Raw genomic sequence first — 26,758 nt, 5'->3', positions numbered from 1 at the left:
ACACACACACACACACACACACTTATGATCAGCAGTAGCTGGGATGGTAAAGGAAGCAGCTATCTCCCTCTGGCATTCAGGATGGAGAATGTTCCAGAACACTTGATATAGGAAATGATAAAGATAAGTCAAAGTTGCCACTAAGATTTTGTGTCAGGGCATGTTGGGGGAGTGGAGTGGTAAGCTAGGTTCTGGTGAGTGATGGCAGGGGTTTGGAAGAATGTTGCTTGCTGGCGGGTTGAGGCACAGCTACGTAGGCTGTGCTTCCCTCTAGAGGCAGAGGCCATTGCTGCAGTGTGGGAGCCTTCACTGGGGCCATTTGAATGCTGTTCCCCAAGAACTCATTTTTCTCTTCCATTCTCTTCTGAGTGGGACAGGAATGGGACCACCACCGTCACCTTCTCCCGCTTCAGAAATTGATTTTGCAGCCATAAGAGAGTGTCACAAGCTGTGCAGCTTATAAATGATAAAAAGTTATTTCTCATTGTTCTGCAAAGTGCCAGAAGGTTCAACACCTGGCAAGGTACCAGAGTGAACCTGTGTTAGGTGGGAAGAAAGGCAATGGGGTTTGGACTGAATCTGAAGCCAGGATGTAAGGCTAGGCTGTGATGTATTTATTCATTCATTTATTTTGTGGATTGAAAATTTTTTGTTTTGTCTTGAGACAGGTTCTCACTGTGGTGATCCTGGTGGGCCTGGACCTCGCTATGTAAAACAGTCTGGGCTCAAACTCACAGAGATAGCCTCCCAAGTGCTTGGATTAAAGACATAAGCCACTGTGCCCTGCACTACATGTAACAGAGTCTCGGGTAGCCTAGGCTGGGGGTAGCCTATGCAGGCCTCAAGCTGGCTGTGTGACGAGGATGACCTTAAACTCCTGGTCCTCCTTATAAGAGTGTACCATCATGCCAGTTTGTGAGATACTAGTGATTGGACCAAGGGCTTCATGCTTGCTTGGCAAGCACTCACCAACAAAGCTCTGTCCTCTCACACACGAAGAAGCTACATACAGTTGTAGGAGGGGACAAGTTGTGGAGTTCTAGTCTTTTGTTATTGTTGTTTTGAGGCAGGGACCCTGGAACTCACTAGGTATTCCATACTGGCCTCAAACTCACAGAGATCCACCAGCCTCTGCCTCCCAAGTCCTGGATTGAAGATGTGTGCCACCATGCCTAGTGAGAGGACCTTATTCTCTTGTCAAGAGACAAAAGAATTGACAACTCCCTCTTAGAGAACCCACACCTATACTTTAAGTATTTTATCTTTCCTTCTGGGTCTCTTAACCCTAGTGCTTAAGCCTAAATATCCTTATTAAGGGGCTGGAGAGATGATTCAGTGGTTAAGAGCACTGGCTGCTCCTTACAGAGGACAGTAGCTTTAGTTCCCAGCATCCACTCGGCAGCTCACCGGTAACTCTAGTTTCAGGGATCTAGTGTTCTCTTCTGATTACCCCAGCACCAGGCAGGCACAGAGCACACATAGGATATGCAGACAAAATGCTGATATCCATAAAATAAGTGAATAAAGTTTTATTAATGCCCTCCAAGACAGAAAACTTAAAAAAATTTCCCTGTGGTCAACCATGTCCTTCTACTTTTGCTCCAAGGAGAGCCCGATTTTGGATACTCATCCTGTAGAGAGCCAAAAACAGCAACTTCAACCAAGAAAGGCCATAGTTGTGGCCATTTAGGTCAAGCATCACTGGTCCCATTAGCAGTCACTGTGGCCCTTAGACTTTGTAGAACACGGCTAAGGAGGATGGAATAAATAACAAGCGCTTTCAGAGTCAACTGGTCTACCTCTGGGAGTCCTGCTGCCTAGTTTCAGACTAGTGCATGAGTGCTTTGTCCAGCAGGTCTCCAGATGAGGCAAAAGCCCACAGAGACAATCTCAAATGGCAAGGACCAGAGGACTTCAGAGCAGTAGAATGTGGCTGGGACCACGCTACTGCACGCTCTCCTCTCTCGTAATATTGATGATTGTCTTGGTGACTTTAGTGTCATTTTGTCCAATCATGCATGGGACAGATGCAATCATTTCTGGAAACCCCATTTTTTCCCCTCAAATATTTTCCTCTAAAATTCTTTGGGTGTTGATACTTCTCAGATTTCTTGTCTGGGGATACCAGCTGTTCTGACTCAGTGCTGACAGGATGGAGGCAGGTCACCCCATTTCTGTAAATATGTTTTGTATAGGATTGTTAGACCACACTGCCTAATGTTTCCCAAGAAGTTTCACTAACTTGGAACCAAGTATTCAAACATATGAACCAATGGGAAACATTCTCACTCCAACCACTCCACCCTGACTCACTGAATAAGGCAAAGAAGTGATGGATATTATCCCTGACATCACATTCCATGTGAACACGCACATATACAAATGTATTCACACACATGCACCCACACGCATACAAACATTCATATAAAATGGGAGTGGAAGGGGACCCAGATAGAGCCTGGAGTGGGTGAGTGTGGCAGGTTGGGGGGTGGACACCAGAGAGCCCTCCAGAGAAAGCAGGGTAAGTGTCCACAAACAACATAAAGGATGGGCCATCCAATTACAGTCCGTGCGACTCTGAAGCCACCCTTGAATGCTCCTTTGGCCTTGGATCTTATAGGCCCCTTGTTGCTAAGGCAACAACTTGGGTAGAGGTCAGTTATTTCAAAATACCTGTGTTAAGGTCGTGACTTGTGACTTCCGTGTGACTTCCGCAACAATGACTAAGGACTTAAGGGAGAGAGAGGCGTTGTTTCCCAGAACTCTCAGGGACCAGCAGTGTTGTGTTAATGAGTGTAAGTGGGGGCAAACACCACAATGGGAGTCAGGAGACCTAGCCTGAATCTGAAGGGTGGCCAGAGTCCCTCTCCAGCCAGCCCATTAGCGCCCACAACATTCAAGACACACAAGCACAAGAAAGCTTTATTTTGCTAATGACTTATCTAGGCCTCTTCTCTTAAATCTCTGTTCTGGGCTTAGCAGGTTAGGATACCTGCTACCAGGCCCAGAGGCCTAGGTTCAACCTCAGGATTCACCAGAGCTGACTCCTCCGAACTGTCCTCTGACCTTCAGACTCACTGGGAGGCACATGGGCCCTCAGAGGACAGCTTGTGGAAGGTTCCTTCCACCATGTGGATCCGGGCTTGGTGGCAAGCACTGTACCTCCTGAGGATTTTTTTTTGAGAAGAGAAACTGCATTCCTTTGGGGGTAGGAGATCTCAGTTCTCAAGTCCAGGACAATCTCAGTGGAACCTGACTTCGGCATAATCGGTGTCTTGGGGATTCTGGGTCTCCCACAGTCTAAGGCGGGGGAAGTTGAGAGCAGCATAATGGAGTTCTTCCGGGTTATTCTCAGAGACCGGGGCCTCAGAGGATGACTTGGGGTCCGGGCAGCCAGGAGAAGTGAACGGTGGCTCCTTCTGTCTTTTCTTTGACTCAGGGGAGTGAGTGTCCTGGGGCGGGATCCTGGGAGCGGTGTCGGGTTTGGCCTTCCGATTCTGAGCCTGAGGGAACAGCAAACACCTTTCACTCACTCAGCTCGCAGTTATGCACCTGGTACGCGCCAGGCACTGACTTGAGAACTGGGGCTCTAGCAAGGAACAAGCACACACAGAAATGTGGAAATGGCAATCTCTGAGTGCTCTGAAGAAGAGAAAGCCGGAGGTGGGGCCGGAGAGACAGGTCGGCAGTTCAGAGCACCTGCTGAACTTCCAGAAGACCCAAGTCTGCTCATCAGCACCATCTCCTGGCCGATCCTAGGCACCTGGAACTTCAGGGACTCTGAGCCCTCTTCTAGCCCCTACAAGAACTTCCCACACATACATACACATACCACAGCACACACACACCACATACACACCACACACACACCACACACATCATAACACACACCACACACCACACACACCACACACATACCACACACTACACACACCACACACACCACACACACACCACACACACACCACACACACCACACACATACCACACACTACACACACATACCACACACTACACACACATACCACACACTACACACACATACCACACACTACACACACATACCACAGCACACACACACCACATACACACCACACACACAACACACACATCATAACACACACCACACACACCACACACCACACACATACCACACACTACACACACACTACACACACACTACACACACATATCACACACACCACACACACCACACATACACCACATACATCACACGTATACCACACACACATACCACACCCCCCCCACACCACTATTAGGAGTAAAAATAAAGCATAAAGCTGAGTGTGGTAGCACACGCCTTTAATCCCAGCACTCAGGTGGCAGAGGCATTCAGATCTCTAAGAGCTCTAGGCCAGCCTGATCTACATAGTGAGTTCCAGGTCAGTGAGAACTACACAGGGAGACCTTGTCTCAAAAAAAAAAAAAAAAAAACCTTAAGCAAATTAAATTAAAAGAAGAGTCATTGCTATAGATAAAATAGTTTTACCACAGAGAAATAATTCTGAGGTAGAGACCATATGTTAATTGCCCCAATTTGATCACTGTGCTGTCTGAGTATAGTGGCACATTGCACTTATAAATAGACACAATTGATATATACAAATGCCAAGAATAAGTGAACAGGTCATTCTGGACATCTTTGATGGGGTGATTATCAAGTAAAGAATATTAAATGAAGCCAGGAACCATGCAGTTTCTGTGAAAAACTCTCTGAAGGAAGGCAACAACAAATTCAAGTATTTGAACGGGGTCTGGGGGCTGTGCTTAAGGAAGAACAAGGTGGGAGATGAAAGGCTGACATGGTGAGGAAACGTGCTTGGAGTGCAAGCTAGAAGACTCGAGTTCCATCCCTGGAACCTGGAATTTAAAGACAGAGCCCACTCCCGGAAGTTGGCCTCTGACCTACACATGTGCACTGCAGCATGCATGCACATTCCCCGATAATAATGCTGTTAGAGAATACTAAATAAAGATTAAAATTTGAAAAATTAAAAAAGCAATATGGCCTCTATGGCTACATAATCAGTCTTGTAAGACAAGGCAAAGCTCTCTACCTCAAAGTCCCTGGAGATGACTTTGGAAATCCAAAGAAGTGATCAATGGTGGGTTTAATAGGAATTGAGGTGTTTTGATTTGTGACTTTTTTCAGCTTTCCATTTTGGAATGATCAAAGAGTTACAAAAGTGTCCTAAGTGGAGCCAATGATGTAGCTCAGGGGAGAGTGTTTGCCTAGTGTGCGCAGAGCCCTGGAATCCACCCCTGGTGCCACGTAGATCAAGCGTGGTGGCACATGCTGGCTATGACAGCACTCTGAGAGTGGAGGCAGGAGGATCAGAAGTTCAAGGTTGTCCTTGGCTGTTCAGGAAAGTCCTTGACTCTGGAGGAAATTTGAGGCCAGCTTGAGCTACGTGAGAGCCTTTCTGAAAAGTATGCAGTCACAGAAGTCGCACAGAGAACCCTGTGTCCTTACCCCAGCGTTCCAGGGCAGCAATATTCACAGCAGGATGCCGATTTCTATACAGTGTGTGACGGTCGTTACCTGCCTTCTAGGGGAGACTCCTATATTAACCCCCGCTTCAAAGTGCTCCTATCAATTTTTATAGGCAAGTCCGAGCATGCCCAGACACATTTCTGCCAGGTTTTCTTCTTGAATTTTGACCTTAAACTGAGCAGGGGTGTGCTCCTTAGTGCTCAGGACTGTTGCCTTAGCTGGGCACGCTCAGGGTGTGCTCCTGAACTGGGCGTTCATTCTCAGAAGTGTGTTCCTGAACTGAACTTACTCAGAAATGTGTTCTTTATCTGAGTATGCTCAGGGGTGCAGGAATCTGCCTGGCCTCAAGGCTGCTCCCTATGTGAATAAGTCCAGGTCCAGACTGCTTCCATCATACTAGGGCAGGTAGACACACGTGACCACCACAGCCAAGATTCAGCACCCTGGATCATCATGGAGCCACCCCCTTCCTGTCCTGCAGAGTTAGGGGATGCTTTTTCCCTAACCACAAGCATTTATTCACCTATGATCTGTGTCATGTAGTTCAGGTTGACTCTGAATTTTATGTATAGCCAAAGATGACTTTGTACTTCCGACCCCCCTGCCTCCACTAGTGTTTGTCAGGCACTACTGTGTGCACTTTCATGCTGGGCTGGGGATTTGTGCATGCTAGGAGAGTACTCTGCCACCTGAGCTACGTTTCCAGCCTTTTAGCTCTGTGACTTTGTAACCTTGCCAGTGAGATATAAATGGAATCGTGTGATGTGTAACATTCAGAGACTTCCATTTGTGTGATTTGTCTTATGCATCAAGAGTTTGTTCTTTTTTCTGTCTGAGTTAGCATTCCAGAGGAAAGGTATGCCAGTGTGGTTTCTACAGGTTGCCACGTGCAGAAAGGACAAGGACGGAATCAGAGGAGGTCATGAAGAAAGCTGTGGTGTAGAGCGAAGACTGGGATGAAGCGATTTGGGTGGATTCTGAAGAGGATTTGGTGATAGAGAAGTTGTGGGGTGCAGGAGTGAAAGATTATGCAAAGGCTTTAGCTTGCTTGAGAAAAGCTGCCGACATTTGCTGAGAGAAAGAAGCGAAGGGAGGGCATAGAGGGAAAACCACCCAGAAGTTGATTTTGCCCGGGATTAGATAAGAAATTCCCACTGATGTCTGAGTGTAGATGCTGTCCGGCAGGTTGGATCAGGGTCTGGAATGCAGGGAAGAAGCTGGAGACATGGATGTTCATTTAAGCATCACCAGGTAGCTGTGACCTCATAGTTGTACCTAGTGTTTACTGAAAACCCAATAAGGGTCACAAACTCCTCTGAATATTTTACAGATGCAATATATATATATGTATGTGTGTGTATACATATGGATGTATATATAGACATGTATACACACACATATTCCCAGGAGGTAGGCACCACTATTATCCCAATATTACAGTTGAGGCACAGAGAAATACAGTGACTGCCTAAGATGATGATTAAAAAAAAAATAGAGGGCGCAGGGGGAATAGGAGCCTAGGCAGCCTACTTTGAGTCCTGTATTTAATCAATAGGATGTACCATATCACAAGGACATTACTAATTGTTGGGTAGGGCTGAGGATGCCATTCAGTGGTACAGCACTTGTCTGGTATCCACCAAAGAGGTGCAGGAAATGTTGCTCAGCAGTAGAATACCCGCCTAGAATCCCCTTGTGAAGGCATGCTCATGTCTCTGGGTTCTATCCCCAGCACAGTAACTACAAATCAGTGGTTAAACATAGTTAGTTAGCCCTTGGTGGCAACAATAATGGAAGAAATGTAAGCCACCTATGGAGAGAGCCCATGTTCTGTTCCTCAGACTTGGAAGCAGAGGAAGATGTGAAGACGCAGAGGGAAATAGGGTTTGGCTCTAATCTTGGATGCTTCACGTCTCTGAGGCAAAGGTGTAGGAAGGGAAGGGAAGGGCTGTGTGCAGAAGTAGCAGGGAATGCTGATGGAGGAAGCAGGACTGGGACTCACCAGGGACCTGGGCTTGGGGACCACGTTGATGTAATCCAGGATTGTGCTGCCCCGGGAGATCTTGGGTCTTGAGGTTTCCTCTTGTGTTCCTTTCTTCTGTCGGGTCTTCACGCTGAGGAAATGGCCTCTACATATACTGTTCCATCAGCCCTCTCCCTGGAAGCCCAGATCCCAGTTTCCACCCGCAACAGCCCCTTCCAACTCACATGATCATAATGAAGCCGAGGGCAAGGAGAGCTGCAACGCCAAAGCCCAAGAGTGCGCCCTTGGAGAAGGCCGTAGGACTCTCCTTACCTGCCGAAGAAAGAATGAGCCATGTATGTCATTACACAGTGGTGGGCATTTTGGACTCCAGTTCCTGCTGCACACCATGGCCAAGATTCTTTCCTATTCCCGTCTAGAAAACATGACTGCATCCTGGGCTGGGTGTCAGGCCTTAACTTCCGTTCCTCTCCACCCACACTTAGCTCGTGGGTCCATATTCTCTTGGACTTTGCTCCAACCACGGAGCCCACTCAGGCCCTCCTTAGATCAGTCCCAAAGGGCCCTTACCAGGCAGTAGCAGAACAGAGGCACTCCGGGCCCCATGGGTGTTCCAGGCCTCACAGCTGAGTGAGAGGCTGGGCCAGAGCACCCCATAGAGGCTCAAGGAACTGTTGGCCCATGGCCCTGTGGAGCTGGAGGTGACCTGGAAGGAGCCATTGCTGCCATTCCCCTCCAGCAGCCCCTCCCCCAGTCGCCAGCGCAGCGAGGGGGCGGGCCAGGCTCTGGAGGAGCAGCTGCAGTGGAGACCCTCAGCTTCCCAGGAGCAGGATGATCTGGGCATCTGTGGGGGGGCTGTGGAGAAGGAAGAGAGGGGTCAGCAGGGGGCCCCTCATCACAGGTCCCGGGTGTCCCTTTCCCCACTCACAGTGCACAGAGAGGCTCAGAGAGATGCGCTGAGCACCCAGTGGGTTCTGTGCAGCACAGATGAATTCTCCTTCATGTTCCTTCTGGACCAGAGGCAGCTCTAGCATCCCGGGCTCTGAAGACTGGGCCGGGATCAGAGTCTGTGCCACCCTGGTCCAGCTCAGATTGGCTGGGGGGTTGCTATTGGTGACACAGACTAGACACAGGCTTTGGCCCTCCAGGACCGGAAGGGAGGTGCCATTCCTGAGGATTTCCAATACTGGGGAGGACAGGAGGCAGAGTCACCAAGAGACTCATCAACCGGGATGCCTCCCATTGCCACCCAGATGTCCAGCTTCCTCTGTCCATCCTTTCTACCTGTCCTGTTTGCTTGGGAAGCAGTCACTCTCAGGTCCTCTGGGGGATCTGCAATGAAGACAGGGAACTGGCTCCAGGCAGGCCAGGGCCTTCTCTCTGGGTATAGCATCGCTCCCAGAAGTGGAAGCTGGGGGTGGGTGAGTCACTCACTGGGTCCCCAACCCAAGCTGCCTGGTGGTCTGCCTGCTGTAAGCCTTCTGTTCCCCAACCCTCTCCCACTTCCTTTCCCTCCTCAGAGCTGGGAGCCTGTGGTGGATCACACTCACATAGCACAGAGATCTCCAGGGTGTGTTGCTGGGAACCCCGCCTGTTCTCTGCCTGGCAGGTGTAGCGTCCAGAGTCCCCAACTTTCACTCGGGGCAGCTCCAGGCCCAGGGTTCTGGAGCCCACAGGGCTGGACCGAGAGAGGATTCGGTCCTCCAGGCTCCAACTCAGTGTGGCAGGAGGATGGCTGTCGGCATCACAGAGGAGGCGCAGAGACTGGCCTTGCTGAACTTCCAGATGTGAGGTATTTCCACGCAACTCTGAGCCCAAAGAGACACACAGAGAGAGGAGGAAATAGAGACGGTGAAAGAGAGATAAAGAAGGATGAAGGCAGAAATAGAGAGACACAAAAATATAGAAGGATGAACACAGACACAAAATATAGACACAAAATATAGAAGGATACAGACATAGAAAGAGACACAAAGACAGAAATGAACAGAGATAGACACAGAGATAAAGAGGTACAGAAAGATAGGGATAAGGAAAGGGTAAGAGAGTAGGACATGGCATGGGGAGGCAGCAGGAAGTTTGGCCTGCCCCCTCTCTCCTTCCCCACTCCAGACTTTTCATTTCCGACCTTATACCACCCCAGGAGACCCTCGTACCTGACACATTGTCACGGAAAATGCTGATAGCAAGATCTCTGGGGGCATCTGGAAGAACATTATGAGTCATCTTCAGAGGGGGAATGTTTTATTCCTCATGAGAAGTCCCTCAAGGAAAGAAAAGCACCACCATCCCAGGGAAGGCAAGTGACCAACCAGAAATGAAGCAAAGCAACCAACCATTGCCTTGCAGGATACAGGCACACCCAGGATGGGGTGCCTTCCTCTACTTCTTTTGAATGTATGTATATGAACATGCATGTGTATATAGGTGCAAATATGTGCACATACATGTAGGAGGAAGCATGTTGACATAAGGCACCTTTCTGAAGCGTCGCTGTTCACATTGTTTACTGAGGCAATGCCTTTCATTGAACTCAGGTGGCCAGTTGGGTAGCCAATTTAGTTAGCCAACTTGCCTTGGAGCTCGCTTGTCTCTCTCTGACCCAAAGCAATGAGGTTACCAGTGGGCCACCAAGCCTGACCAGTTTTTATGCAGGTTCTGAGAGTCCAAAATCCATTCCACACACTTGTGTGTCAAACTACTTATCAGCTGAGCCATCTCCCAGAAACCGTCTTCCTCCTTTGAGACGAGATCTCATATATTCTAGTACATATATGTGCTATGTAGCCAAGGATGATGGCCTGGAAGTCCCGGTCCTCTAGTGCTGGAATACAGATGTGTACCATCACCTCTCATCTATGTGGTGCTGGGGATGGGACACAGGACCCTGTGCACCTTGTGCATGCTAGGCAAGCACTGTACCAGCGGAATCACATCCCCAGTACCTTCGTGAACTCTCCTGAGCATGGAGTTGGGGGATTCTCTACCTCCCCCACCAGGACTGTGAACAGTCCAAAGCACCATATACTCACAGGCCACGCTTAGTTGGACTGTCCTCTGCAGGCTCTTTCTAGGCAAGTCCACCTGACATATGAGCTCAGTGTCATGGTGCTGAGGTCCTGGAGTAAAGCTGAGCACCGAGTAAGGGGAGGTGTGTGGTCTGGTTTCTTGGGAGGAGATGGCAGCCCCCATCCAGGAGAAAGAAGGAACTGGGCATTGCTCAAAGGCCCAGTGAAACAAGCAGACAGCTGTGGCTGGCTGCCCAGGCTCCAGGATCTCAGGAATGAAGACATCTGGCTTGTGAGTCAGGGCTAAGGGAGAAGATGCCAATCCTGTGGCTTCAGCTGCCCCTCCCTAGAAGTGGCTTTCTTTGCTTCACGGTTTATCTCCCACTGTTCCTCCCGCAGTGAGAGACAAGGGGTCCCTGCTATGCCCACAACTCTTACCTTCCACCAGCAGAAAGAATCCATCCCGAAAACTGAATTTCTCAGCTCCTTTCTCCACCCGGAAGGAGTAGACGGAGGAATCTCTCTGTTGCACGTCTTTGATCATCAAGGAACAGTTCTTTTTCTGGACATCCCCCAAGAGCTGGAATCTCCCCTGGGCTTCTGGTTCTATTATTTCTATTTTATCTTTGTCATTTGTGGCCACTAGAAATTTAGATCCGGTGACTTTGAACCAGTAGCCATACGCTGAGGCCGTGTCATGCCAGCGTCTCTCAGGGGATAAGAAAGAGCAGGGCACGACCACACACAGACCCTCCTGTACCTTCACAGTCCTCTTCACCAGGAGCAGGTAGTCTCTGTTCTGACCTTGAGACCCCGAGGAAGGCAGACTTGACCTGTAGTCCCAGCCCCAACTTGGGTCACTCCTGCCTTGGGTCCACTCACCTTCCAACACCAAGGACAACAGAAACAGCAGCAGTGACATCGTGGTCTTAGGAGGGTCTTAGACTTGCACAAGGTGGCTTCCTTCCCCAGCTGTGACCGCTGGAGTGAGAGCGAAGGGGAAATGTAGGCGGAAGCTGAACTCTGGGGACTGGTGCGAGACGAACTGCTGTTGGCAAGTTCTGCGGCCATTGGTCTCTCTCCCTTTCTCATCCACTCTCCCCGTGTCCACTTGCCTATTGCATGATTTGTGGGGCATTTGGAGCTTGGATGGTTGGAGCTGGTTCTTCTCAGACATTTCTGGTGGCTGGGATGGAAGGACAGGGCTGTATCTAGCCTGGAGACCCGGCTGTGGATGGATGTAGTTTGGGGCTTTCCCCTTACGTGTTAGGTCAGTAAGAAAGCAGAAGTTAGAACTTGGCTGAGTGCCTCTTGAAGGGGGTCCTGGTGGGTACAGAGGAGTGAACGCTTCTGGAAGGAGCTGGTCTCACCACATAAAATTCAGAATGCCTGGCTGACTGAAGTACAAAAAAAAGAGAATCATTCTATTTTTTGGTATAAAAATATCTCAAACACCTGATGGGACCTACTCATGTTAAAAATAAAGGCTTTGGTTTGTCTGATGTTCAAGTGTAACTGAGTATTCCTCAGCACGCTTGTTTCTCTTTACCTGTCTGGTAGTCAGGTAAGCATAGACTGGTCTCAGCCCACCCTCCATTCTTCCTGCCTAGCTACTGAGCTCCAGAAGCTCCCACAGATGTCAACACAGCTCCCCATTTCCCCTTCCTCTTCAGTCAGAGATCTGAAGGTCCCACGTGCGATTCATGTATTGATGAGATTTTTCCGGATCTGGGGCTGACACTGGTTCTAGGAATCAAGGCACTTAAAGGGTGTGGTGTGTATGGTGTACATGTGCGTGTGTGCGTGTGTGTTAGAACGTTAGCCACCTGAGTGTGAAGTGTTTCCCAGACGGTGATGCTGCTTTGAAAGTTCGTGGAACCTTTGGAATGGGAGTGAAGGCTGACAGAGGTGCTTAGGGTGGACCTAAGGGCTGAAGCTCTGACCTACTCCCTTTCATCCTTGAGATGTGGCCAACTGCCTGGTGCTCCTACCACAGACAGGAGTCGGTCAGTTTCCTGCCATGCCTTCCTTGCCACAGTGGACTATTCTTTCTGACATATGAGTCAAAATAAATGTTTCCTCCCTTTAGTTTCTTCTCTTAGGTATCTGGTCACAGCAATGAGAAAAGTAACTAAGATTTTCTCCAAGATGCTGCCCTGTTACCTGGTTCTCCTTTTTTTTTTACTTTTACTTATGTGTGTGTTTCTGTGGTGTGTGTGTGTGTGTTTCTGTGGTGTGTGTGTCTGTGGTGTGTTGTTTCTGTGGTGTGTGTTTCTGTGATGTGTGTTCCTGTGTGGTGTGTGTGTTTCTGTGGTGTGTGTCTGTGGTGTGTATTTCTGTGTGGTGTGTGTTTCTGTGGTGTGTGTGTCTGTGGTATGTGTTTCTGTGGTGTGTGTGTTTCTGCGGTGTGTTGTTTCTATGGTGTGTGTTTCTGTGGTGTGTGTTTCTGTGTGGTGTGTGTGTTTCTGTGTGGTGTGTGTGTTTCTGTGGTGTGTGTTTCTGTGGTGTGTGTATCTGTGGTGTGTTGTTTCTGTGGTGTGTGTTTCTGCGGTGTATGTTTCTGCGGTGTGTGTTTCTGTGGTGTGTGTTTCTGTGATGTGTGTTCCTGTGTGGTGTGTGTGTTTCTGTGGTGTGTATTTCTGTGTGGTGTGTGTTTCTGTGGTGTGTGTTTCTGTGGTGTGTGTGTCTGTGGTGTGTGTTTCTGTGGTGTGTGTGTTTCTGCGGTGTGTTGTTTCTATGGTGTGTGTTTCTGTGGTGTGTGTTTCTGTGTGGTGTGTGTGTTTCTGTGTGGTGTGTGTTTCTGCGGTGTGTTGTTTCTGTGGTGTGTGTTTCTGTGTGGTGTGTGTGTTTCTGTGTGGTGTGTGTGTTTCTGTTGTGTGTGTTTCTGTGTGGTGTGTGTGTTTCTGTTGTGTGTGTTTCTGTGTGGTGTGTGTGTTTCTGTTGTGTGTGTTTCTGTGTGGTGTGTGTTTCTGTGTGGTGTGTGTGTTTCTGTGGTGTGTGTTTCTGTGTGGTGTGTGTGTTTCTGTGGTGTGTGTTTCTGTGTGGTGTGTGTGTTTCTGTGTGGTGTGTGTGTTTCTGTGGTGTGTTTCTGTGGTGTGTGTGCACATGCACACATGAGAGCAGGCACCCTTGGAAGCCAGGTGTGTTGGATCCTCTGAAGCTGGAGGTCAGGCAGTTGTGCGATACCTGACATGCGTTCTAGAAACCAAATTCTGGTACTCTGGGAGAACAGTGTGAACTCCTCCCTCCTGAGCCATCTCTAGCTCCCTTACCTGGTTCTTCCCAAAATGACACTTGCTCTTTATAAACTTCTGTATATCTGTGGACCAGGAACAATTCTTCATGAGAGGAGTACAAAGGCGAATTCCACAAGGTGTCTGACCTCAAGGGTGTATTGATAAATGAATAATCTGTAAACTTCAAAGGCTCCTAGGCCAGAGATGCTACGGTAAGCATTAATGGCAGAAACATATGGCGGAGTGGTCATTTATTCCTGGTGGAAGGAAGCCACTACAGGAGTCCTGGAGGAAATGGCATTGTCTGTCCCTGCCTGCATTCCTTGAAAACAATGTTTTATTTATTATTTTAAAAAACATGCATTTATACAATCTATACTGATCATATCTACCCACCACTCCCCCATATGGGTGTAGCAGATAATACCCTCCACTTCCTAGGGGAGCTCATTAAGACATAGGGTATTCTAAAGAGAGATGAAACATTCCACTCTGTAAGGAAGGGGGTTAAGCCCAGGAAATAGACAACTTAAAGGCTTCAGGAAGTCTCTAAAACCGAGTAGATTCATTAGATCCCCACCCCAAATATACATAAGCAGTAAGGACTGTTAAGAACACTCAGACAAATTGGGCATCCCAGTCTAGGATCAGGCCAGTTGAGTCACCTGGAAGAAACAGAGACCAGGTGAACTGCTTGGAAGAGACACTCTCCAACCTGCAAGTTATGCAGGTTTCACTTTGGTGAGTTGTCAGTCATCCTGGGGTGGGCTTTTGTGATGGAACAGTTTGAGTCGTTTGTCCTCCTGGATATCCAGACTCAGGCCTGTCACTGGTTCTCATCTGGGGTGAGAGGATAATTCATGTCTCCATAGAAATAATGTCATGATCATCAAAATACCAAATAATCCAATTAAAATGGGTATAGGCCTAAACAGAGACTTCTCAGCAGAAGAATCTCAAATGACCGAAAGACATTTAAGCAATTGCTCAGCATCCTTAGTCACCAGGGAAATGTAAATCAAAACAGCTCTAAGATACCATCTTACACCCATCAGAAAGGCTAAGATCAAACACACTGACGACAAAAACTTATGCTGGAGAGGATGTGGAGTAAGGTGAACACTCTTTCACTGCTGGTGGGAGTGAAGACTTGTACAGCTAACTTGGAAATCAATATGGTGATTTCTTAGAAAATTGGGAATCAATCTACTTCAAGACCCAGCTATACCAATCTTGGGCATATACCCAATACATGCTCAATCATACCCCAAGGACACTTGCTCAACTTGTTCATAGCAGTGCTTTTTGTATCAGCCAGATACTGGAAACAGCCTAGATGTCCCCCAACCAAAGACTGGATAAGGAAAATGTGGTACATTTATACAATGGAGCATTACTCAGCTGTAAGAAAAAAAAATGTCCTCATAAAATTTGCAGGCAAATGGGTGGAATGAGAAAAAAAACATTCTGAGTGAGGTAACCCAGACCGAGAAAGACAAACATGGTATGCACTGACTCATAGGTGCGTATTAGGAGTAAAGCATAGGATAACCAACCTATATTCCACAGCCCCAGAGACACGAGGAGAGCCCAAAGAGGGGTGCATGGATTCCCCTGGGAAAGGGGAAATAGAAGAGATCTCCTGGGTAAACTGGGGGTGGGGCAGGGTGGAGGAGGTAGGTTGGAGGTGGGATAGAGTGGGAGAGTAGCAAAAGAGACATCTCGATGGGGACATTTTGGGGTTAGGGAGATACCTACCTGGTGCCAGGGAAATTCCTAGGAACTCACAGGATATTCCAGGTAAGACTCCTAGCAAGAGTGGAGACGGTGCCTAAACTGACCTATGTAATCAGATTGGTGACTCCCATGATTGTCATCAGAGACACTCTATCCAGTACCTGATGGAAGCAGAGGCAGAGATCCACAGCCAAGCACCAGCATGAGCTCTGGGAGTCTTACTGAAGAAAGGGAGGAGGTATGGAATGAGCCGGGGGGGGGGGTCATAATGGGAACCCACAGAGGCAGCTGACCTGAGTTTGTGGGAGCTCATGGACTCTGTACCAACAGTTAAGGAGCCTGCATGAGACCAAGCTAGGCCTTCTGCATGTATGTGACAGTTGTGTAGTGCTTGGTGTCTTTGTAAGGCTCCTAGTGGTGAGATCAGAACATATCCCTGGTGCTTAGCTGGCTTTTGGGAACCTGTTCCCATACTGGATTACCTTGCCCAGCCTTGATGCAAAGAGAGGAGCTTGGTCCCACCTCAATTTGATGTGTCATGCTTTGTCCAAGCCCATGGGAGGCCTGTTCCCTTCTCAACAGAGATGAACAAATGGAAAGGAAAAGGGTAGATGGGAAGTGGAGGGGAGGGGCACTGGGAGGAGAAAAGGGAGGGAAAACTGTGGCTGGTATGTAAACTAAATGAAGAATATTATTTAAATGAAAACAAAATCTTAAAAATAATTCAATCATGAAAAAAAATATCCCTCATAGGTGTATTCAGCCACTAGTGTTTTAGTTAATTCCAGGTGAAGTCAAGTTGACAATCAAGAATAGCAATCACGTTGTCTGTCCTTTTACACACACTCACCTAATTCTCCTGATCATTCTTTCACCCAGTCAGTTCCTCCTGTTCCATCAGGTGATGGTTAATCTTGACTGTCATCTTTATTGCATGGGAGGTTAGTGAAGACACCTCTAGGTGTGCCTATGAAGGTATTTCCAGAGGCAGATCGTGATTGGTGACATTATTGTCACCCAACATGATGACAATATTGCGATGAAGTAGAAAGTAGAAGTCTTAGGATGAGGAAGTAGGTCACTGTAGTGGTTTCCTTAGGGTTATATATTATGCTGATTAGCTTTTGTCAGCTTAATACAAGCAAGAGTCATCTGAGGAGAGAGGACCTCAACTGAGATGTCTTTATCAGATTGGTCTGTGTAGTTGAGTCTTTCGGGGTGTTTTCTTGAGTAATGGTTGATATGGGAAGGTCCAGCCCATTATGGCTTATGCCACTTCTTGGAAAGTTGTATAAAAGAACAAATTAAGTTAGTAAACACATTTCTCTGCGGTCTTGCTTTAGTTTCTACTTTCAGGTTCCTGTGTAGGCTTCACTTTGTAATGGATTGTAATCTCTAAGCCAAACAAACCCTTTCCTCCACAAGTTGGTTTTGGTCAGTGTTTTATCACACCAATAGAAAGCAAACTCTTCAAGAGAACCAGAGTTTGCTTCCCAAGATCCACAAGGTTTCCCCTTAAAGTTATACAAGCAGCGAACAATTGCTGGAGGGGAGGAGACTCTTGTGGAGTTGCCTGAAAATGGGCAGAGATCTACAGCGTTGCATCTTCTGTGAGTCACCCATACTGGGGTGGGCTTTGTGGTGATGTGCCTAAAGCACACACACTTTTGTAAGAAACCTACACTCCTGCCTTGGGAAGTAACTGTAGTAAACTCATTTATTTACCAGCCTAGAATAGGGTGGGCTTGTTCCCATGGTCTGCCATTCAAGGCATATAGGATGTTGACACAGACCATGGGAGACCCTCCCTGAGATCTGCTCCAGGGTAGTGAAAAGAAGACCACAGAGTATCAAGGACTTAGAAAAATTCTTATCTTTCTAAAAGGGCCTTTAGGAAAGGACAGTCTCATATGATCACAAGGCAACTTTATTATTGCTTCTTGAAAAATTCTTCTCTGAAAAATCTCTCTTTACAGCTTCCTAATTAGCTCTACACAGACTCCTCATTGCTCTACACCTTTCTCTTTGCTCTCTACACTGCTGCTGCTAATCTTTTGCACAGCCAAACTCTAGACAATTATAAGTTACATTTTTGATACTCGACGATCCTCCAGCCTCAGTGGAACTCTGAAACACAGCTTGCTCCAATACAGAGAGGGCCAAGAGCCAGCCAGGAGGAGAGTTTCCTGCTCAGAGGACCAAGAGAACTAACCAGGAGAAAAGACCAAGGGAGAGGGCCAAGAGATACCTCAGTGGCTCCCCGAGACACAGACATTGACAGTACAGAACAGACTAAGAACAATTCCCAAGGATTCAGGCGGCCACTGCAAAGATTGGACCAAGACACAAAGACATTGCCTGCAGCAACTGAAGGAAGGCGCTAATGCAAGGAACAAAGGTCAAGTAACATATAAAGGTAGACCTATCAGAATTACACCCAACTTCTCATCAGAAACCATGAAAGCCAGAAGATCCTGGGCAGATGTGCTGCAGACACTAAGACTGATCACGGATGCAAACCCAGACTACTATACCGAGCAAAGCTTTCAATCACTATCAATGGATAAAACAAGATATTCCCTGACAAAACCAGATTTAAACAATATGTATCCACAAACCCAGCCCTACAGAAAGTACTAGAAGGAAAACCCCAACCCAAGGAAGCTAACTGCACCCACAAAAATACAGGAAATAGATAACTTCCCACAAGCAAAACCCCAAAAAAGGGAAGCACACAACTACTACCACCAAAAAGTAACAAGAATTAACAACCACTGATCATTAATATCTCTTAATTTCAATGGACTCAATTCACCTATGAAAAGACACAGGCTAAGAATGAATACAAAACAGGATCCAACCTTCTGCTGTATACAAGAAGCACATCTCAACCTCAAAGACAGACATTACCTCATAGTAAAGGGGTGGGAAAAGGATTTCCAATCAAATGGACCTAAAAGACAAGCAGGCGTAGCTATCCTAATATCTAACAAAATAAATTTCAAACTAAAATCAATCAGAAGAGATGGAAAGGACACTTTATCCTCAAAGCAGGAACAATCCAGCAAGATGGAGTCTCAATTCTGAACATCTATGCCCCTAATACAAGAGCACCCACATAAGTAAAAGAAACATTATTAAAGCTTATATCACACATCTAACCCTACACACTAATCGTAGGAGACTTCAATATTTCACTCTTGCCAACGGACAGGTCAACCAGACAGAAACTTATAGAGAAATAAGAGAACTAACAGATGTCATGACTCAAACAGATGTAACCGATATCTATAGAACATTCCACTCCAACACAAAAGAATATACCTTTTTTTCAGCACTTTATGGAGCCTTCTCTAAAATAGACCACATACTCGGTAACAAAGCAAAACTCTACAGATACAAAAAAATTGGAGTAACCCCCCTGTATCTTATTGGATCAACATGGTTTAAAGTTAGAATTTAATATTACTACTCTCAGAAAGCCTACAAACTCATGAAAATTGAACAGTGAACTATTGAACCACCCCTGAGTCAAGGAAGAAATAAAGAAAGAAATTAAAGACTTCCTAGAATTCAGCAAAAATGAAGGTACAACCTACCCAAACCTGTGGGACAGTATGGAAGAAAGTTCATAGCACTCAGTGCCCACATAAAGAAAGTAGAGAAAGCTCACACTAGTGACTTAACAGCACTCCTGAAAGTTCTAGAACAAAAAGAAGCAGGTGTGCCCAGGAAAAATACAAGAAAGAAAAAAAAAATCAAATTAAGGGTTAAAATTAATAAAATAGAAACAAAGAAAACAATACAGAGAATCAATGAGACAAAGAGCTGGTTCTTTGAGAAATATCAGCAAGATAGACAAACTCTTATCCAAACTAAATAAAAGGCATAGAGAGAAATCCAAATTAACAAAATCAGAAGTGAAAAGTGGGACATAACAACAGACACTGAGGAAATTCAGAGAATCATTAGGTGATACTACAAAAACCTGTACCACACAAAACAGAAAAATATAAAAGAAATGGGCAATTTTCTGGATAGATACCATATACCAAAATTAAATTAAGACAGGTCAACTATTTAAATAGACCTATAAACTGTAAGGAAATAGAAGCTGTCATCAAAAGTCTCCCAACCAAAGAAAAAGGTGGGTAGTTTTATTGCAGAATTCTACTAGAACTTTCAAGAAGAGCTAATGCCTATACTCCTCAAAGAAACAGAAGGAACATTGCCAAACTCTTTTTCTTTAATTTATCAGATTTTTTTAAAAAAATACTAATCAAATTCCCACTCTCTCCCCTCCTCCCATTCCCTCAACACACCCTCCCACCCACCCCCATCTAATCCTCAGAGAGGATAAGACACATTGCTTTGTGGAAGGTCCAAGGCCCTCCCTACTATATCCAGGCTGAGCAAGGTATACATTCAAAGAGAATAGGATCACAAAAAGCCAGTACATGCAGTAGAGATAGCCACTGACAGTTGCCAAACTCTTTTTATGAAACTACAGTTACCCTGATACCAAAACCACACAAAGATTCAACCAAGAAAGAAAAGTACAAACCAATCTCACTCATGAACATAGATGCAAAAATACTTAATAAAATACTGGCAAACCAAATCCAAAAACATATAAAAAAATAGCATCCACTATGATCTAGTAGGCTTCATTCCAGAGATGCAGGGATGGTTCAACATACAAAAATCTATCAATGTAATCCATCATATAAATAAACTGAAAGAAAAAAAACATACGATCTTCTTATTAGATGCTGAAAAAGCATTTAACAAAATCTAACACCCCTTTATGATAAAAGTATTAGAGAGATTAGAGATACAAGGAACATATCTAAATATAATAAAAGCAATATGCAGTGAGCAAACAGCCAACACCAAATTAAACGGAAAGAAACTCAAAACATTCCACTAAAATCAGTAACAATACAAGGCTATCTACTCTCTCCATATCTCTTCAACATAGTTCTTGAAGTTCTGGCTATAGCAATAAGACAACAAAAGGAGATCAAGGGAATTCAAATTGGAAATGAAGAAGTCAAGCTTTTGTTATTTGCAGATGATATGATAACATACATAAGTGACCCCAAAAACTCTACCAAGGAACTCCTACAACTGATATCTTCAGTAATGTGACAGGATACAAGATCAAATCAAATTAGTAGCCTGCCAACACACAAATAATAAAGGGGCTGAAAAAGAAATCAGAGAAACATCACCTTTCACAATAGCCACAAATAACATAAAATATCTTGGGGTAACATTAACCAAAGAAATGAAAGACCTGTTTGATAAAAACTTTAAGTCTTTGAAGAAAGAAATAGAAGAAAATACCAGAAAGTGGAAAGATCTCCCATGCTCTTGGATAGGGAGGATCAGCATAATAAAAACGGCAATCCTACCAAAAGCAATCTATACATTCAATGCAATCCCCATCAAAATCCCAACACAGTTATTCATAGACCTTAAAAGAACAATAAACAACTTCATATGAAAAACAAAAAAATCCAGAATAGCCCAAACAATCCTGTACAATAAAGGAACTTTCAGAGGTATCACCATCCCTGACATCAAGCACTATTAAAGAGCTACAGTAATAAAAACAGCTTGGTATTGGCATAAATACAGAGCAGTTTACCAATGGCATCAAATCAAAGACCCAGATATTAATCCACACACCTATGAACACCTGATTTTTGGCAAAGAAGATAAATTATACAATGGGGAAAAGAAAGCATCTTCATCAAATGAAGCTGGCATAACTGGATGTCAACATATAGGAGAATGAAAACAGGTCCCTATCTATTGCCATGCACAAAACTCAAGTTCAAATGGATTAAAGATCTCAATATAAATCCTACTACACTAAACCTGATAGAAGAGAAAGTGGGAAGTAGCCTTCAATGCATGGGCACAGGAGACCACTTCCTAAATGTAGCCTCATAGGTGCTGAAAGCAACCATAAATAAATGGGACCGCCTGAAACTGAGAAGCTTCTGTAAAGCAAAGGACACAGTCATTAAGACAAAACGACAACCTACTGAATGGGAAAAAAAAATCTTCACCAACCCCACATCATACAGAGAACTGATCTCCAAAATATATAAAGGACTCAAGAAATTAGACATCAAAATTCCAAATAACAGAATTAAAAATGGGGTACAGAACTAAACAGAGAATTCTCAAGAGAAGAATCTCAAATGGCTAAAAGATACTTAAGGACTTGTTCAACATCTTTAGCCATCAGGGAAAGGCAAATCAAAACAACTCTGAGATATCATCTTATACCTGTCAGAATGGCTAAGATCAAAAACACCAATGTTAACCTATGCTAGAGAGGAGGTGGAGTAAGGGGAACACTCATCCATTGCTGGTGGGAATGCACACTTGTACAACCACTTTGGAAATCGGTATGGCGGTTTCTCAGAAAACTGTGAATCAACCTACCTCAGGATCCAGCAATACTACTCTTAGTCTTATACCCAAAAGATGCTCAATCATCCTACAAAAGCATTTGTTCAACTATGTTTATAGCAGCATTATTTGTAATATCCAGAACCTGAAAACAACCTAGATGCCCCTTAACGGGAAGAATGGATGAAGAAAATGTGGCATATTTACATATTAGCGTACTACTCAAGCAGAAAAGCAAAAATTGACATCTTGAATTTTGCATGCAGGTGGATGGAACTAGAAAACACCATCCTGAGTGAGATAATCCAGACTCAAAAATATGAATATGGTATGTACTCACTTATTAGTGGATTCTAGCCATAAAAAAAGGAATTGAGCCTATAGTTTGTGATCCTAGAGAAGCTAAGTAATAAGGTGAACCCATAGAAAAACATATATAGAAGCAGGGTGGGATGGTACAAAGAAGCCCCAGAGGCAGGACCACTCCCTGCTGGCTCCCCAGACCCCTCAGCCTCAAAGAAGGCTGAGTTGGGGGATCCAAGGACCTTGCAGATGAAAAGGAGTGCTTGGGGCAGGGTGGAATTTGGTAAAGAAAGCCAGAAGCCAGGAACACACCCCGCTGGATGGCCAGAAAAGCTTAGGGAATTGGAGGGGGCCTGGACTCAGTCTCCCAGGACCGTAGGCGGCAGGGCCACTCACTCTCCTCTCTGGATCCACTCAGGACGGGACCAGAGCCTCTTGCTGGGCTCCCCTTAATGATTTTTTTTAAGCTTAAAGTTCCGAAGTCCTTCCACAATTCTTCTCAATACATGGTAAGGTCTGCCAAGCAATATTCTACTTCTGGTACCATTTTCAGCCTTGGGTTTTCTGTTGCTTCAATAAAACATCATGACCAAAGCAACTTGAGAAGGAAAGGGTTTAGACAACAGTCCATCATCTAAAAAAATCAGAGCATGTACTCAAGGCAAAAACGTGGAGGTGGAAACTGATGTGCAGGATTTGGAAAAGGGCTCCTTACTGGCTTGGCCAGCTCACTTTCTTACAGTACCTAAGGCCACAAAATGGGCTGGGCGCTCCCCCATCATACTAAATACAAAATACAATGTTATTGGGTCATTTTCTCAAACGAGAGTCTCTCCAATCAAATAACTCTAAGTTGTGTCTAACTTGGGCTGGAGAGATGGCTCAGTGGTTAAGAGAATTGCCTGTTCTTCCAAAGGTTCTGAGTTCAATTCCCAGCAACTACATGGTGGCTCACAACCATCTGTAATGAGGTCTGGTGCCCTCTTGAAGAAGAGACGTGGTCAGTTGTACTCATCAACTCAGACCATAAAACCCAATATGGACGAGTTCAACAGGACCATCCTATACAGGCTGCCCATGTGTGCTTCAGCATTGCCAGGGCATAAATCTCATTTTCATTTGTGTCTAGAGGACAATAAACCAGTCAGGATAGTGTGGATATGTGCTTTTGATCTCCCTGGAGCTAGAGTTACACAGCCTGATGTGGGTGCTGGAAACTGCACTCAGGTCCTCTGTGTAAGAGCATTGCATGTTCTTAACCTCTGAGCCACCTCTCCAGTGCCTCTTACATGGTTTCTGCTTCAACTTACTGCTGGAGTTCCTGCCCTGACTTTCCTCAGTGACAGACTGTGGGCCTGGAAATGTAAGTCAAGTAAGCCATTTCTTTCCCGGGTTCCCTTTGGCCAGAGTGTTTTATCACAGCAACAGCAGAGAAACTACTCATGGTCTTGTAATAGTAAGAATAAATAATCCGAGGTAATATAAGGGAAATCAGTTTCCAGTGGAATGGTTCATACCAACAGTTGGGAATGCTTTTTTCCCCTTCAAATCACCAGCTGCAGTTCCCATGAAAATTAGGGACTAGAAGATAATAGGGAAAGGGCAGACATAGATTTGGGCACCAGAAAGACAGTGTTCAATGCCAAGTTCCCTGGTCTTTAGAGAAATAAATTCACAAGGGAATGAAGAGCAGCAGGACCCTCAAAACTGTATGATTAATAGGGAAAGGGCAGACATTCTTTATAGACTTGGGCATCAGAAAGGCAGTGTTCAATGCCATGTTCCCTGGTCATTAGAGAAATAAATTCACAAGGGAATGAAGAGAGACTTTGCTTCAGCAGGACCCTCAAAACCGTACGATGGAAAGTCTCTAAGAATCAGTCATAGAGGACACTGTCTTCCAGCTATAGGTGATGTTGCTGATGGTTCCTCAGTGGGTTCATATCTCTCCACACTAGGGAGAGGTTTCCTTCTGAGACCTTGACCTGTGAAAGCTGAGGGATGAAAATGTACTGCTCACTCCATCCCCAAGCTTGGGTCCTCAGCAGGGCTGTGAACCTCGGAGAACTGCTGTTGACACTGTGTGGAGAAAAAGGAGAGAGTCAGGGTGGGCCTGGGGGCGGCACCCAGTGAGGGCAGAGAAGGTTATGGCAATGAGTTCATTCCATTAGGACATTGATTCACTCGGTGAAATGTTTCTGAAGTGTCAGTTGATTGATTATACTACACTTTTTTTTTGTTCTTTCCACTTACTTGTATTTGTTGCTTCCACTATCCACTAGCTGCCCATGTTGCTTTCATTCTATGGCCATTTACTGAAGGACTTAGGTGGAAAATAGGATTATTTTACTTGTTTTACAGCAGGAAAACTAAGCCATAAGGAGGCTGGGTCTTTTACAAGGTCACCAATCTACTGAACACAAACTCACCCCAGAACTCCCTGAGATGTTTCATGTGCTGAAGATGGATCCACAGTGAAACAAGAGATGGGTCATGTGACTCGGGTGTTAGAAGGATGAAGATATATGCCAAATCGTCATGATGGTTGTCATTGTGGTCATGTATGTTAACTGGACAGAGGCCAAAGGACCTCTGTTTCCCAAGACCCCAGCTTCTTTGCTTGGGTCTCCATGCATGTGACGGAAACACTATAGGAGTCATGCTACCACAGGCGTGAGATATCTGTCACAGACAAGTGTGGCATGCCCTGGACACTGATAGAAATGACTAGAGAGCACTGCCATTTCCTGATGCCGGTCCATTTTCCAGCTCTGACTAACTGCAAGTTTTCTCAAAAACATCCTTAGCACCCATAGTGCACCTCCTCACCTCCCTTTCTCTCTTCAGTTCCTGTTGGTAAGAGGTATTTCTTTCCATTCAGCTCCTAGACCTTTGAATAGCAAGGTCAGCTTGAATCCCTTAGTTAAATGCCACCGCCGTTCTCACCGCTGGCCTCCTGCTCCTGTACCTGTGACCACTGGACACATCTGTGCACCCTCCTCATAGGTGGTTCTGCGTAGTGGCTTCTCCTCCCAGACTTCTTGTTTCTTCTACCTCATCTTTCTGACTCGGAGTGATGGAGGGGCTGGTGCATTTTCTGTGGGCTCTCTTTGTTTTTGTGGTTTCAGCCGCATTAGACTTGGTGTGGAGAGTCCCCAAACTCCATCCCCTGACTCCAGGATCTGGTCACAACTGTCCATCTTCACCGGGATGTCTCAGAGGCTCCTCATCCTTGTAGGAACCAGAGTGATGGTGCTCTTCATGATTTCCTCCATCTTCGGGGTTGTCTGTGTGAGTCATCAGCAGCCCATTTCTTTAAATTACTCATGGCAACCACAGAATTGTCATGTGTGACCTCAGTGGACATCGGTGACATCTAGAATTGCCTATGAGTCATCTATGGCACATATGAGATGGAGACAGCAAGCTGTTTTGGCAAATGACACAGCATCCATTTGCCTGTTGAGTCTTCTTTTGCAGTATGCAGAATCTCACTCTCCTCCAGATCCATCATTTGGACGTGGACGGTGTCATGTTTTGTCAGCACCTCTGTTTTGTGTTCTATTTTCGGTTTTAGAAACAGAATCTCATTAGGCAGTCCAGGCTGGCATGGAATTTGTTGTCCTCAACCTCCATGGATGGGCACTACACAATATATTCAGAAATATCATAAACATTCTTGGTGACATACTGCAGAGAAGGAACTAGTAGGAGGCAGGATGCACAGAAGCTGGGTGCTGATTGGGTAGAGGAACACAAGAACCATCCTGGAGATGGAGGCACAGCAAGAGAAACATGTTTAGGGATTGCTGACTGGGTTTGTGGTGTTCTGATCTGGGCTCTTGATCCTAGAGGTGCTGTTTTTTTGGGGAAGAGTGTTTCTAGAGCCAATGAAAGACCTGTATGTATGTGCCATGTATGCCCCAATCCTACATCCAAACCAACCACACCCTTTAGGGAGCTCTGACGCAACGGGCCTCTGTCCTTCTTCCCTACAACCCCAGGTTCAGTTACCAAGAAATAGCCTTGATATTCAGTATGGCTGGTCTAACCTGCCAAGCCTATTCACCCTATTTCACTAATTCGTTCCCATGAACTCCACAGTCAGGGCTCCTGTCTATGTTGTCCCCTCGCCCCCACTGATGATGAACAGATCTGATGGTGCCTCATTATAGCTTGAAAAGGCTCAGCGAGTCTGTCCTTTCTAGAAAGTGATTTCCGTATTCCCCTTTTCTCTTTTGTCTATTTTTTCCTGCTTCCTTCCCTCCTCCTGCTTCCCCCCACCTTCCATACACTGCACCCCCATCCATTCCTCAGAGAAGGTAAGGCTTCCTGTGGGGGGCCAACAAGATCTGACACATAACTTTGAGGCAGGACCAAGGTCCTCCCCATTATATCTAGGCTGAGCAAGGTATCTCTCCAAAGAAAATGGGCCCCCAAGAGCCAATTCCAGCACTAGGGATAAAGCCTGGTCCCACTGCCAGTGGCCCCACAGACTTTCCCAGCCACACAACTGTCACCTACATTCAGAGGGCCTAATTTGGGA

The 26,758-nt window shown here is 45.7% G+C and overlaps 1 protein-coding gene across 3 annotated transcripts; it reads right to left on the bottom strand.

The window, feature by feature from the left end:
* Nucleotides 1-1,546: 1,546 nt before the first annotated feature.
* On the bottom strand, nt 1,547-11,738 carry LOC142837591 (sialic acid-binding Ig-like lectin 10). 3 transcript variants are annotated; one of them, XM_075952750.1, is made up of 10 exons: nt 10,946-11,738; nt 10,532-10,810; nt 9,656-9,703; nt 9,050-9,307; nt 8,784-8,831; nt 8,428-8,685; nt 8,070-8,354; nt 7,724-7,811; nt 7,518-7,644; nt 1,547-3,503 (listed from the first exon to the last, which is right to left on the bottom strand). In XM_075952750.1, the coding sequence occupies exons 1-10, from the start codon at nt 11,427-11,429 to the stop codon at nt 3,243-3,245; spliced, it is 2,136 nt and encodes a 711-aa protein (XP_075808865.1). In that variant the 5' UTR covers nt 11,430-11,738; the 3' UTR covers nt 1,547-3,242. The 3 variants fall into 3 exon arrangements, with proteins under 3 accessions (XP_075808865.1, XP_075808866.1, XP_075808867.1); XM_075952751.1 differs by having other exon boundaries at nt 7,518-7,629; XM_075952752.1 differs by lacking the exon at nt 10,532-10,810.
* Between the last annotated feature and the right edge of the window lie 15,020 nt (nt 11,739-26,758).

The sequence above is a fragment of the Microtus pennsylvanicus genome, chromosome 18 (assembly GCF_037038515.1).
Source record: "Microtus pennsylvanicus isolate mMicPen1 chromosome 18, mMicPen1.hap1, whole genome shotgun sequence".
NCBI lineage: Eukaryota > Metazoa > Chordata > Mammalia > Rodentia > Cricetidae > Microtus > Microtus pennsylvanicus.
The sequence above is the reverse complement of the archived record's forward strand: the minus strand, read 5'-3'. Positions and strand labels throughout refer to the sequence as shown.

What these genes read in the sequence shown, in the direction of transcription:
- LOC142837591 (XM_075952750.1), bottom strand. Translation starts at nt 11,429, where the DNA reads ATGTCACTGCTGCTGTTTCTGTTGTCCTTGGTGTTGGAAGGTGAGTGG. An exon ending in CCTGGAGATCTCTGTGCTAT is followed by an intron (nt 8,832 to 9,049) that starts GTGAGTGTGATC and finishes TCTTCATTGCAG; the next exon opens with ATCCCCCAGAGGACCTGAGA. An exon ending in TCCCCAAGCCCAGGTCCCTG is followed by an intron (nt 3,504 to 7,517) that starts GTGAGTCCCAGT and finishes CTGTTCCCTCAG; the next exon opens with GCTCAGAATCGGAAGGCCAA.